The sequence below is a fragment of the Denticeps clupeoides genome, chromosome 4 (genome assembly GCF_900700375.1).
Source record: "Denticeps clupeoides chromosome 4, fDenClu1.1, whole genome shotgun sequence".
Lineage (NCBI taxonomy): Eukaryota > Metazoa > Chordata > Actinopteri > Clupeiformes > Denticipitidae > Denticeps > Denticeps clupeoides.
This window is the reverse complement of record NC_041710.1, coordinates 1,047,884-1,061,182: the sequence shown is the minus strand read 5'-3', so window position 1 is coordinate 1,061,182 and position 13,299 is coordinate 1,047,884. Positions and strand designations below refer to the sequence as shown.

General features: G+C 51.6%; 1 protein-coding gene across 3 annotated transcripts; it reads left to right on the top strand.

Annotated features, from left to right (window-relative positions):
* Nucleotides 1-361: 361 nt before the first annotated feature.
* fam49ba (family with sequence similarity 49 member Ba) lies at nt 362-9,760 on the top strand. 3 transcript variants are annotated; one of them, XM_028975372.1, is made up of 12 exons: nt 413-437; nt 864-958; nt 4,975-5,064; nt 5,277-5,398; nt 6,228-6,333; nt 7,151-7,287; nt 7,629-7,706; nt 7,908-8,024; nt 8,115-8,194; nt 8,898-9,024; nt 9,109-9,179; nt 9,429-9,760. In XM_028975372.1, exons 3-12 carry the CDS (start codon nt 4,992-4,994, stop codon nt 9,496-9,498), a joined length of 981 nt encoding a protein of 326 aa, XP_028831205.1. In that variant the 5' UTR covers nt 413-437; nt 864-958; nt 4,975-4,991; the 3' UTR covers nt 9,499-9,760. The 3 variants fall into 3 exon arrangements, with proteins under 3 accessions (XP_028831202.1, XP_028831204.1, XP_028831205.1); XM_028975369.1 differs by lacking the exon at nt 864-958 and having other exon boundaries at nt 362-437; XM_028975371.1 differs by having other exon boundaries at nt 368-958.
* Nucleotides 9,761-13,299: the final 3,539 nt, after the last annotated feature.

The window sequence follows — 13,299 nt, the reverse complement described above, 5'->3', positions numbered from 1 at the left end:
GATCCCTCACTAAAAAAAAAAAAATCCTCATTTATCAATCTGAAACAGTTTGGACTTCGGCATGTTTGGTGGAAATTCTATACAAAGATGATTCAAAACCATCTGCAAACCAGTGAGTTGCACAGACAAAATGACAAAAAAAAAAACACCTTTCTGCGCATCTGTCGTGTTGCTCTGTTGAAAAGTTCATGAAAGTTCGAACCTTTTATAGAGAACGGAAGAGGGCCCTGATTGGCCACAGCTCGCCGCGCCGCTCCGCTGATTGGCCACAGCTCGCCGCGCCGCGCCGCTGATTGGCCACAGTTCGCCGCGCCGCTGATTGGCCACAGCTCGCCGCGCCGCGCCGCTGATTGGCCAGAGGTCGCCGCGCCGCGTCCCCTGACGCGCGTCCGAGCTGCGCCACCAGCAGCACCGGGGACACCGCCGCTCCACGACAGGTAACTTGCGGGCGCGCTTGTCGCGTTTTGTCCCCCCAGCGGGTCCGGACCCGCCAATCCGTACCTGAGATCTGTAGGTACCTGAGGCGTCACCCCTACTCACCAACTAACTCCCTAACCAACCAACTAACTAGCTAACCAACTCATTAACCAAATAACTAACTCACTAGCGGAGCGAGCCCCCCGCCTCCTGCCCGGCACCTCAGAACCGAGGGCGTCGGTCGCCTCGCCGGTTGCGCGCCGCAGGTGGGTCGCCAGGTGGGCCGCGGACTGGAACTTCCTCTCCGCGCCGCTTCCTGCTCCTCTCCGACCGTCTCTCGTTCCAAACCCCGCGACCGTCCCGCCGGGACACTTTTTAAAGCGTCTCGCCTCGTTATTTCCTTCTGGCCTCGGCCGCTCTTTCTCTTTTCTTTTCTCCTTTTCCAGGAAGTGCCGCGCAGACGGCAGGTAGAGCAGCGGGGGTCCGACCTGCACGTCGTTACTTCAAATTAGTGCTGTTGCTCCAAGTTTTACTACTACTGGTAATAATAATCACATAACACGTTGTGTGAGTTTGGTTTAACACGTTAAAACACTTTAGCGACATTTAGGTCCCCCGAGGGCGTGTTTTCATCGTCCGTCGTCGGATCACGTGACCGCTGGATCAGCGTGGTTGTGCGATGGTTGTGTGAAGGTTGTAAGATGGTTGTGCGAATGGCGGCCCCGTCGGTGGGTGAAGCCACGTGGTTCCTTATTAAATATGCTGGTTATGGATCATATTTAATGAGTGTAGAATATGATGGCGCTTGAACCTGATGCCCTCTGGCTCCACCCAGGAACATGATTGCTCTGGCGAGGCCATGTTGTGCTGCTGCTGTGGGTGGAGAAGGTGAGGAGATGCTGTCAGTCCTGAGTAGGTCCTCCATGTTCTGTGAGTTAGGTGTACCTAATAAAGTGGCCGCCAGATGCAAGTCGCATGGCCGAGGTCTGAAGGCGTCTCAGCGCTGCGTATTCAAATCGGTTTGGTGGAATCCCGTATAAATAAAACAAGAATGCAAAGCAGATGTTGGGTCAGGTGTGTGTGTACAGACGTGTGCGGTCATGTCAGGCGCGGCGTGTCCTCACAGGTCTGCAGCAGCCTAGCGTCCAGCCCACCGCAGCCTCTGGTACTTTTCCACACTTCCAGGACTTTCACTTGGTCTGGTTTTCACTTATCTCTGTGTGTTATGGGTAACGCAGAGACATTTTATTCTTTTTTTTGCTTCTATATCGGTCTTGTTCGTCCCGTAATTCTGTATCATAAGTCTCTCTCCGAAATTCAGCCATGGTGCAGAATTACAGCCACTTTGATCCCGTCCCACAATGAGCGGCCCGTAGAAGTTGAGCGGGCGTTCGTGGAAATGACATAATCAGCGTCATTCACCAACAACAAGGTTTGGTCCAGACAGGAAGTCGTGTTGTTGTTTTTTTTTTCCAGAAAAAATAAAATGAACCCGCCGGTTCTTCAGAGTCTTGCGTGACGGAACTAAAAAAAAAAAAAAATACATTCGTTCTCATTTTTACATCTAATCACAGAGAAACTGCAGTGCTTCACACGTTTGGAAGCCATGACAGTCGGTGGAGATCATGTTTTAGGGGCGGGGCGGGAAATTCTCTGGGCAGAAAACGCTTGAGAAACGGGAGGTAACCTTTCCCCTTATGACGTCATAAGGGGACAAATTCCAGATCCGACCGTCTGAGCTGCCGCTCTCTGAACGGTGAAGCAGAACGACCGAAACACTCTTTACACCGACCGCCATTTCTAGCCACCGCAGGACCACAGACCTCGTATTAATGTTCAATCATCTCACAAAGTGACATCTTCATGTCAGGGGACCTATAAGGGCAGAGTTTCTGTGTACAGAGTGGTAGGGGCCTAGTGGGTAAGACACTCGCGTTCATAACCCGCTTACTACCATTGCGTCCCTGAGCAAGACACTTAACCCTGAGTGTCTCCAGGGGGGACTGTCCCTGTAACTATAGCTTTATACTGGTGTTTGGTAAATGCCAGAAATGAAAGTGACGTATTTGTCATTGTGAGACACTGCAGCTCGTGACACGGTGACACGTGTCCTCTGTATTTAAGTCACCCTTGGTGAGCAGTGGGCACAATGACAGGCGCCCCGAGGAGCAGCGGGTGGGGACGGTACGTTCATCAAAGGGACCTCGGTGGCACCATGGCGGATCGAACCGGCAACCTTCTGATGGGGCCGCTTCCTCAACTGCTAGGCCACCACTGGCCCCTCCTCATTCTGAGTTGGTTTCATATTGGAGTGGAGTTCTTCTTCTTCTTCTCCTCCTCCTCCCCGTCTGGTAACCGCACTTGTTCTGCTCTTGGCCAATTTCAAAGTTTCATTCTGTCTCTATTTCTCAGTGGTTCCTGGTTCTAGACCAGTAGAGCATTCATTGGGCTTTTCATAAACATAAAATTCATTCACAAAACTGTTTGGACTAAAGAAGTTTGTAAAGGTTCTGGCTTGTTAAAAAAAGAAAAGTTATAACAGGAAGTGATGAGTTTCTGTGTCTCTTCTCCACCATGTCGAGCTGTTCTCTTCCATTTCCACCTCCCTTTGTTGCTAAGCGTGAAAATATAATGTTCAGGGAACGTAGGCATGATATTAAATCAGGTGATCTTCATATTCTTCTGTTCTGTAGAGGACTGGACCTGCACGAGTTCCTGACGCTGCTCTAATTCAACGTATGGGGAACGTTAAAAAATGCTTTATTATTCTACGAGAAAGCCTTTTTCTGCCCTTTAATCATTGAGAATTTTATATATTATCCATTTGTATTGGATCTTCTAAACTCCACACATGGTGAAAAGTCCACAGATCCAGCAGGGGGTGCCGCGAACCCACAAGTCCCCTGCACCACCTCACCGTTACATTCTGCGGCTATTAGGAATGGGTGGGGAAGTGGGCGGGGCTCCGCTGTCCGTCATGTGATTGCCGCAGACGGGGGCGCGGCTTTCTGATGGCCGTCTGGTTCATGCGGAGTTCAGACGCGCGATGCGTGCAGGTTTTATTCTGGTAGATGCGCCTGCAGCCTGGTGTGTGTGTGTGTGTGTGTGTGTGTGTGTGTGGGGGGGGGGGGGAATAATAGAACCGCTGCCAGGAGACTCGCTTTCAGAACGAGGGTCCGGCTTGTCCACAGCAAGGCATCATGGGTACATTCTGCAGATCTGGCTGAGGTTTGAATCAAAAGAGGAAGCCTGAGGTGGTGTGTGTGTGTGATGCTGCGTCTCCGTCTGTGGACGCCTGTCTCCACGTGGGCGTGGCCCGTGTTTATAGGGCGTATTAAGATCGCCCGTGCCAGTGTACGTGGGTATGGGCGCCAGGGTGTGGTTTTGTGGGTCGCCCGCGAGGCTCCTGCACTGCAGCATCAGCAGGCCCCGCCGCAGCGCTCGTGACCCGCCTCCTCCCTGCTGAGGGGCGGGGCTGCGGTCCTGCAGCAGCCTCCGTAGTATCAGGGCCACGTGGATCGGCACGCTTCACGTTCCACCTTGGGCAGGGTTTAGGGTCACGGGGGGGTCACGACGACGACCTATATTTTAAACTCCGAGCTGGTGCTCCGGGTTCCATTATTTCTGCATCATTCATTTATTCCCGTCCGCCTGAGTCCCCAGAATAAAAAAGCTCGGCGCGCAGCGCAGCGTCTCGCTGTGATTGGACGCCGCCGCGTTTTTGGTTGAGACAGCTTTTTTTGGGGCTCCATGGAAACAGCAGCGGGTTGGAGCTCCTGTCTCAGCCAATGAGCGAGGTGGGCGGGTGCGTTTGTAGTCAAATGAGGCGCCTCTGCGCCCGTCCACCCGTGGAATGGGGATCTGGTGACCGGTCCTGTCCCGCGCCGAGGACCACAGACCGGTCTGCTCTCATCTCAACACATTAAACATTTAAAACGGACCGTTCTTTTTTTACAAAAAAGAAAGCATTTAAATAAAGTAAATTCAGGACATTTTGATGATTTAGGGGGGTGTTTTATGTCCCAGATTATCCCCGTCCCGGGCAGATTCTACAAAGACGCTGTAATCTGGCATGCAGCTAATTTCCCATAATCCCTCCGCTCGTGGGGGACACTCGGGACGGGTCGGGGGCGAGTGGGGGCTTCAGCACACTGTCATTACCCATCATGCCACCTAAATATTTAAATTCTGCCATTCGGCCGTGGTTCAGGGGAGGGTGGTGGTGAATAAAATGTCCCCTGCACCTGCTTCTCGGTGGATTATGACTCTTGATTTCGATCAGGACTGCGTCCTCTGCCGTGGTGTTGGGGTGAGCTTCAGGTTCTCCGGGGTTCAGCTGTTCAGAAGCACGCTCCTCGCGCCTCCAGATGTTGCCGTGACGACCGCAGGTGTGACAGGTGGCTCGTTGCAATTGACTTTTTGTCCAGTGGAGCCACGCGGGACAGTAGACACACAAACACCTGTTGTGAGGCTACGTCTCGGGGGACCTACATGATGGATGCATGACTATTCACAGTGTGGACGTGATTAATGGTTCACTGCTTCCTGTGTCCCCAGGTCCCTGATTGGTCGGTATGGGGAATCTGATCAAGGTCCTCACGCGAGACATAGACAACAACGGAGGGAACTTCTTCCTCGACTTCGAAAGTAGGTCGCCGCTGATTCTTGGCAAAGTCCTTCAGCATCTTCAGCTGATCTGCTGCATTCGTTCCCGGTGGCAAAAATTCCACAATTTACGGCCAATCAGGATTCAGGATTTATAAATCAGTTTGTGTCTTGTCCTCCTCTCATTGGCTGCTGTGTAAGGGGCGTGTTTACTTTGAACTGACGCCCCAGTCTCTTCCCCCCGTGACCCACAGATGCTCAGCCCACGGAGGCGGAGCGGCAGGTTTGGGAAAAGGTGAACGAGGTGCTGAGAGAAGCGGTCCACGTCCTGGAAGACCTGCAGTCTTACAGCGGCGCAGGAGAAGCCATCCGGCAGGTGAGGGTCCCCGTGAGGGTCTTCCTGGGGCAGTGTTGCCATAGCGGGTATGGAAGGGGGCCTGTAATCTGAAGGTTGTGGGTTCAAATTCCCAACCGCCAAGGTGCCACTGAGGTCCCCTTGATGAATGTACCGTCCCCACACACTGCTCCCCGGGCGCCTTTCATGGCTGCCCACTGCTCACTAAGGACGTCACCGGAAGACCCAGGTTCAAACCCCACTTACTACCATCGTGTCCCTGAGCAAGACACTTGACCCTGAGTGTCTCCAGGGGGGGACCTGTAACTACTGTCGCTCTGGATAAGGACGTCTGGTAAATGCTGTAAATGTAAATTATATCCTAATGATAATTAAAATCTGATTCACTAATGGTGTCCCCCAAGGCTCCGTTCTGGGGCCCTTCTTATTAAATAGAAGGGCCCCAGAAATCCTCTGCATTTAACCCATCACCCTGAGTGAGCAGTGGGCACCATGACAGGCGCCCGGGGAGCAGTGTGTGGGGACGGTGCTTTGCTCAGTGGCACCTCAGTGGCACCTTGGCGGATCGGGACTCGAACCGGCAACCTTCTGTTTACGGGGCCACTTCCTTAACCGCTAGGCCAACTCATTATTCAGTTTCAGTGCTATGCTAATGACACCCAGTTCTCCATCTCTACCAACCCCTCAACTACCATATCTCTAACTCAGCATTGGTAAAACTGGGCTTTTCTAACCATGAACCATCTTCTAAACCTCACACTTTTCCAGACCTTGTCTAGGCCACTCCTTCTTCCCCCTGGACCATTAGAGGTTACTGGTAATGTCTGTCTGTCTGTCTGTCTCTGCTCAGGCCATACAGCATCCGAATGAGGACCGAATGCAGGAGAAGGCGTGGTCTGCAGTCCGCCCACTGGTGTTCAAGTTGAAGAAGTTCTACGAGTTCTCGCTGAAGCTCGGTGAGAGCCCCACCCACCCATGGTGCATCGCTGGGTTCAGGGCCCACTTCCTGTCTTGACGTGAGCTTCCTCGCATGTAGATCTGCTGCAGGTCTGGCGGTTCTTTGACCCGGAAACAGCAGTAGAAACACCGGTGTGTCTCTTACAATGAGTGTGTGTGGTGTGTGTCGGTGCCCATATGGGGACCCCCCGGAGGGAAACAATGGAGGCCGAGTCTTAACCAGATTAACGTTCTCCTCGGGCGAGACGAGCCTCCGTTACCCCACTGAGCAAAATGTTCTCATGACCTCATCCGATGCCCCTCCTCCGGGTTTAACCTCCTCCTTCCTCCCAACCTGTGTTCTCATAAATGGAACAAAGTGACACCAGCACTGGCGTTTGGTCACGTTTTCCGGCTGAGATACATTTTAAATTTGATATCTCGTAGCAGAAAACCTGTTGGGGTCTTCTGATGTCCTACTTCTGGAAAGAAATGTCCACTTCTGAACCTTTACTGGCGGTATGTAGGCCATCCTGCTGTGAACGATGGTCCTAGTTTCTTATTTTTAGTTCTGAAGGGCAGCGAGTCGTTGGAGAGCGAAGGGGCTCACGCGACAGGAAGTGGGTCACGGCCTAATTACCACTGACACGCATCTCCAGCCAATGGTGGCCCCCGGAGGCGTTGCCGGGCAGCGCGGGAACCAATCAAACGCAGTCGTTTCCCTCCACGAGCTGAGAGGTGTCTGCGGTTCTGCCATGCGCCTCTCGCGGTTCCCCGGGGTGGGCGGGACCCGAGCCGCAGTTCTCACTGTCTGTCTGTCTGTCTGCCTCTCACCAGAGGGGGCGCTGCACGGCCTCCTGCGCTTCCTCACCAGCACCCGCTGCAGCCCCACGCAGCACCTGGAGCAGGAGCAGGCGCTGGCGCGGCAGTTCGCCGAGATCCTGCACTTCACGCTGCGCTTCGACGAGCTGAAGGTGAGGCTGCTAGATAAACCCTGAGAGAACCTACAACACGTTCCAGAAAAATGGTGAATTTACAGGAAAAGTAATGGTGGTGATTCAGATTTCATCATATTTGTATATGTATCCGACCTTTATATCATTTAAATGTTTTTTTTTTGTGAATTTCTGGTACGCTTGTACAGATTCATGAGGTGGGCGTGGCCCATCTGGAGGTCACCATTTACTACAATCATCACATTTTGGGTGGAAGATCTCAACATAAAGAAATAACGACAAATCAATATTTGGAGTTGGTTGAAATAGATATATAATAGATATATAATATATTTTTATGATGTTCTTCCACACAACAGATGACCAACCCAGCCATCCAGAATGATTTCAGCTACTACAGGAGAACCCTGAGCCGCATGAGGATCAACAAAGTGTCGGTGAGGAACTGCTGCTCTGCGGCCCCATCTCTCTCTCTCTCTCTCTCTCTCTCTCTCCCTCCCTCCCTCTCGCTCTCTCTCTCTCTCTCTCTCTGACTGAGGAGTGGGCGGGGTTACACTGAGCCAGGTTTTTGAGAATAAACCTGCTTGTCGTTGACGTGACTGATGCCTCCTGGTCTTCTCGCCAACGCTCACCTGCAGTCCGAGGAAGAGAGCGAGGTCAACAACGAGCTGGCCAATCGCATGTCCCTGTTCTACGCCAACGCCACGCCCATGCTGAAGACGCTGAGTGACGCCACCACAAAGTTCGTTTCGGAGGTGAGAGTCTGACGTTCCCACAATTCCCAGCGGACAGGCACAGATCTGCGTCATGTGACCCCCCTCCTCCTCCTCCTCCTCTTCTTCCAGAACGCAGATCTTCCTCTGGAGAACACGACGGACTGCCTGAGCACCATGGCCAGCGTGTGTAAGGTCATGCTGGAGACGCCGTGAGTTTTCATCACCGATGATTGGTCATTATGGACTTAATAATATTTGTGCACAAGAGAACATTCCATTAAAAGATGCAGTTATGGTACATTTCTAGTAAGGCATCAAAATTTAATAAATTGCAATATTTACAATGTTAATGACTCCCCATCACAAATTAAGAAATGTGTGTGTAATGTCAGACACATGTAGTGACGGCACTTTTGCATACTTAATGACAATTAAATACAGTCATATGTGTTAATGACGGGACTAAATAGCAAAAAAAAAAATTAATGTCCCCTGAAGTGGATAAAATAATTTTGCTGGCAAAATTCCGGTCTGCTTTACATTTACAGTATTTACCAGACGCCCTTATCCAGAGCGACTTACAATAAGTAGTTACAGGGACAGTCCCCCCCTGGAGACACTCAGGGTTAAGTGTCCTGCTCAGGGACGCGATGGTGGTAAGTGGGGTTTGAACCTGGGTCTAAGGACCCAAAAATGAAAGTTGCCTTTGCTTCCCTGGTCAGGACGAGACGCTCGTCCATGAACCAGAAGAGCAGAGTCCCCGGTTCAAACCCCACATCATGTCCCTGAGCATGACTCTTAACCCTGAGTGTCTCCTGGGGGGGACTGTCCCTGTCACTACTGACCGTGAGGTGCTCTGGATACGGGCGTCTGGTAAACGCTGTAAATGTGTGTGTTCTGTGGAGAACGCAGGGAGTACCGCAAGCGCTTCGCCAGCGAGGACACGGTGCTGTTCTGTCTGCGCGTCATGGTGGGCGTCATCATCCTGTACGACTACGTTCATCCCGCCGGGGCCTTCATCAAGTCCTCCAAAATCGACGTGCGTCCGATTCTCATCACGCTTCCGCGCCTCTGGAATTGCGCTGCTGCCGTGTGTGTGTGTAACGTGAAGTGTGTGTTACAGATGAAAGGCTGTATTAAAGTCCTCCGAGAGCAGCAGCCCAACAGCGTGGAGGGTCTCCTGAACGCGCTCAGGTCAGCAGGTCCCATCTGCATGCAGCTTCTCACAGTCTCAGCAAATGATGTTCCGTTTGGTGACACGGTGAAACGTGTCCTCTGTGTTTAACCGTCACCCTTGGTGACAGTAGGGAGCAGCGTGTGGGGACCCTGATCTGTCCCTCATCCGATGCATCCACGCATCTGGAAGAAATCAACACGCCCAGGATGACTATGGACGTCATGGACGTCATGGTGATTTTAATAAGTTCTTCTTCTCGCACACAGGTACACGACGAAACATCTGAATGATGAGACTACCTCCAAACAAATCAAGAGCATGCTGCAGGCCAACTGAGTCCGGCTGGGGTGAAGCCGGTGTGTGTGTGTGTGTGTGTGTGTGTGTGTGCGCTGACTGAGGACCGCTCTACTCTGTGGTTTTTATTTTCTTTTTAAATAATGAATATTTTTTTAATATCTTGGTCCGTAATATTTCAGGCTTCTGCCAATCCCTCAGTCTGAAGTGTGTTTTAAATCCCTGGTTATTACATTTTTTTTACTTTGTATTTTTAACCATATGTTGAGATGCAATTTGACTGAATAAATATTCAAAATAAAAAAAAAAAAATGTAAATTTTTATTCAGTTAGCAGGAAATGGAAAAGTTCCGGTTTTCTCGGGTGGGAACGTTCCTCCATCCTGCTTCTCTTTTCCATGTGAAATGTTTTAATATCAGCGCCACTTCCTCTCGGTGTTGAAGTGCGACGCGTGCGGTGTTCCGTGTTCCTCCTGCTGCGTTCTTCTGCCCTGAGTAAAGGCAGCAGCTGCAGGAAAACAGGAAGTCGGTCCATCTGTCCCTAAAATGTCCAAAATCGCTTCTTCGGTTCCTCATGGTCCTCGGATTTATCTTCTCTGAAGGTTGACTGCTGCTGGGCCCTCGAACCACGCCGTCCTGAACAGGAAGTGTCCACATGTGACTCATGCGCTCATCCTCCTCGCAGTCTGATCTGGGAGGAGGAACCTCAGCTGGTTCTCACTTCCAACAACTTCCTCCCTGTCCTTCTCCTCATCTCCACATCCTTTCTCCTTTGGGTTTTATGAGCTTGCGCCAGCGTGAGGCCTTCAACACTTCCATCACCATCTCCCCTCTGCCGGGGTGATGCTCCTCCAGCTTCAGAGCAGCTTTCCAGCTGGGGTGGACCGGGGCTCAGTGCAGAAGACCCAGGAGCACCAGTCACACCACGACCAGAGCAGAGGAGCAGATGCTGAAACAGCACGTGGAGCTCCGATTTCCCACCATCAGGCAGGGAGGGACGTGTTCCAACGTGGCTGAAGAACAGAACGAATAACGTGGAGCTGAGATGATGGATCTTGTATGATCTGCAGCTTCCTGGTCTAAAGCTGGACCTCAAACAAAGAAGGAACGCCGCACACTTTATTACAGAACTATGACGAATATGAAGATGACATTTACATTTACAGCATTTATCAGACGCCCTTATCCAGAGCGACTTACAATCAGTAGTTACAGGGACAGTCCCCCCCTGGAGACACTTAAGGTTAAGTGTCTTGCTCAGGGACACAATGGCAGTAAGTGGGATTCGAACCTGGGTCTTCTGGTTCATAGGCGAGTGTCTTACCCACTAGGCTACTACCACCCTATATGAGCCAAGGCAGAGAGACGGTCCGGCTGGAGATGTTCCTCTTCTTTACATCTCTGGAACTCCCGGTTCGAATTCTGGAGGTTCTGACCAGATATAAAACCTCCAGAATCAGAACTACATAACCATGGTTCTGGAGGTTCTGATCATGCGGCTCCATGTGAACCTTCAGGTTCTGGACCTTGCGGACCTTCGGAATTGTTCTGGTGAACGTTGTGTTGTGGTCTACACAGTCATCTCTTCTGGAGAATGAAGTCTCAGGAAGCCTTGGTGTGGTGCCTGTGTTTTTTTGTCTCTACGATTTGTGTTGGACATGTTGTAGGCGGCGCTCATGACGTGAAGAAGGTCTTCAGGAGGTTTCAGGGTTCAGGAGCAGGATGTGGTGTCTGTCGGTTCTGCTGGATGTGATATCAGCACTTTGCTTGGAGTCTGAGGAGGCTAAGGACGCTAATCCATGTAATTACTACTATTTAGGAGCAACGAGAGAGACTTAGGCCGAGTGAGGGGGGGATTGTGGGATATGGCACGGTTCATCAGTGGCTGCGCTAATTGGATCACGGTGACTTACGTTATAAGCTTGGAGATTCCAGCACCTGTCCATCTGGCCCAGGCAACAGGTGCGGTTCCCAGGAGCTGACCTGCCTTCATCTTCAGCGAGATGATCCTCCTGATCTCCACTCCACACCTTCAGCTGTTCGTAAAACGGTCACGTTCGCGGTCCATCGTTCACTTCATAAGAACGTAATGGGAAGTTCTTCCTCAGGTAGTTTCTGACCACGAGGTGGGTGGCCAGCAGTACCTGGATTCTGGAGAACCCAGCAGAACGTTGTTTTCTCATCGTTTGTCGGACGATGGAGAGGTCCAGACCAGAACCTCTTTCGTTTACCGATTTCCTACCAGGGGATGGGCGACACGCACGTCTATGTGATTCACATGCACCCCGGAGTGGGCGTGGCCCTTATTACTGTAATGCCATTACTGCAATTAGCCAGCAGTACCCATAATCCAACACACACACACACACACAAGAGCCCATTTCAACCAATTAGATCTCATGAAGGTCCTGCTTGGCCTAATTAAGAGTTTGGTGAGGGCCAGAAGCTGAAAGTGGTGTGTAGGGCGGGGGAATGCGGAGTGTCCAGGTGTAGGATTGTGAGTGAGAGAGACGTTAAGACTCTGGTTGGCTGTTAGCCTCTAGGTGGAGCTCCAGGTTTTGGTCTCTGATCTGCACGCGTCCCTCTGCAGTCTGCAGACTCGTCCGTTGCCTCTTGGCCGGGTTGTTCTTGGAAGGAGATCTTTCTACAGTTTGCTGCAGCCATGCACACCAGAATAAGTGTGATGATCCAGAGGTCCCACGCCTTTTGCTGGAGAACCCCCTTAACCAGAATGTTTTCAGTCCAGCCTTCTAAGCTTACCCGCTCCATTAGGTGGTTAATGATCTCCTGACCCTAATTCTGTCAGAGGGGCTCCAGGACTCCTCATCACTCGCATTTTAATCTTTTTATCTCATAAGCAGCCTAGCTGAGCGTCGTCTTTTTCTTCTGCTGAATATCTTGCTCGTCTGAGACGGAGCTTCTCGCGCCCGTCCACCGGTGGCCATAAGCAAATTCCTCGTCAATATTAATGAGATGGTTTCATAGCTGCTCCTAAATGGCCTTTAACGTGCTGAGGTTCCTCACTTCCTCCTCTGGCCGGTCCCGTGGGTTCCGGAGGTCCTTCTTCTCGTAAAAAATGAATGAGGTGTAGAGGACCTGAGTGAAATCGGCGTGGTGGTTTCAGGTTCTTCAGAGGTTCTTATCGCCGCCCCTCCCTACCCTGCTTCAGAACGGAACAAATACGCCATCAGACAGAACAAACACGTCCCTGTAAACCGCGGACAAGAGGCGGCGCTGAATTATTAAACGCCGGATCCGACACGAGGCGCGGCGGGTCAACAAACGCCGCAATTACGCCTAATGTCATTTCCCCCGGCACACGCTTGCTCTTTTACACACAAACGCAGAGTGAGAGGGGTCAGGGGTCACAGGAAACTCGCCAGTTGCTGCAAACGGGGAATTCCAGAATGTTCTCATCAGAACCGGACGCTGGCAGCGTCCCAGCGCCACTGGCCATTCGGGTCCGTCGACGCGCCGCGAACATCAGGCGTATCGGAGGAAGGAGGAGTTTCACCTTCTCGAGGTGCTTCCATGAACAGCAGGAGCAGCGCCGCAGCTCCAGGGTCGGAAGGAGCTCTTTACTCCTGAATTCGTTTCCATATTCCGCAACTAATGACCTGAATGGGTGGGTCTCCAGCGCGACATGTCACAGCCGGTTCCTCGAGGATCCTGACCGTGACACTTACTGGGTTCTGTGTAGATCATGATCCTGATGGGACTTCCTGTGGATAACAGCAGGCTGCTGCCCACCTTCTTAGAAACACACACACACACACAGTACAGGCCAAAAGTTTGGACACCTTCTCATTCGACGTGTTTTCTTTATCTTCATGAACATTTACGT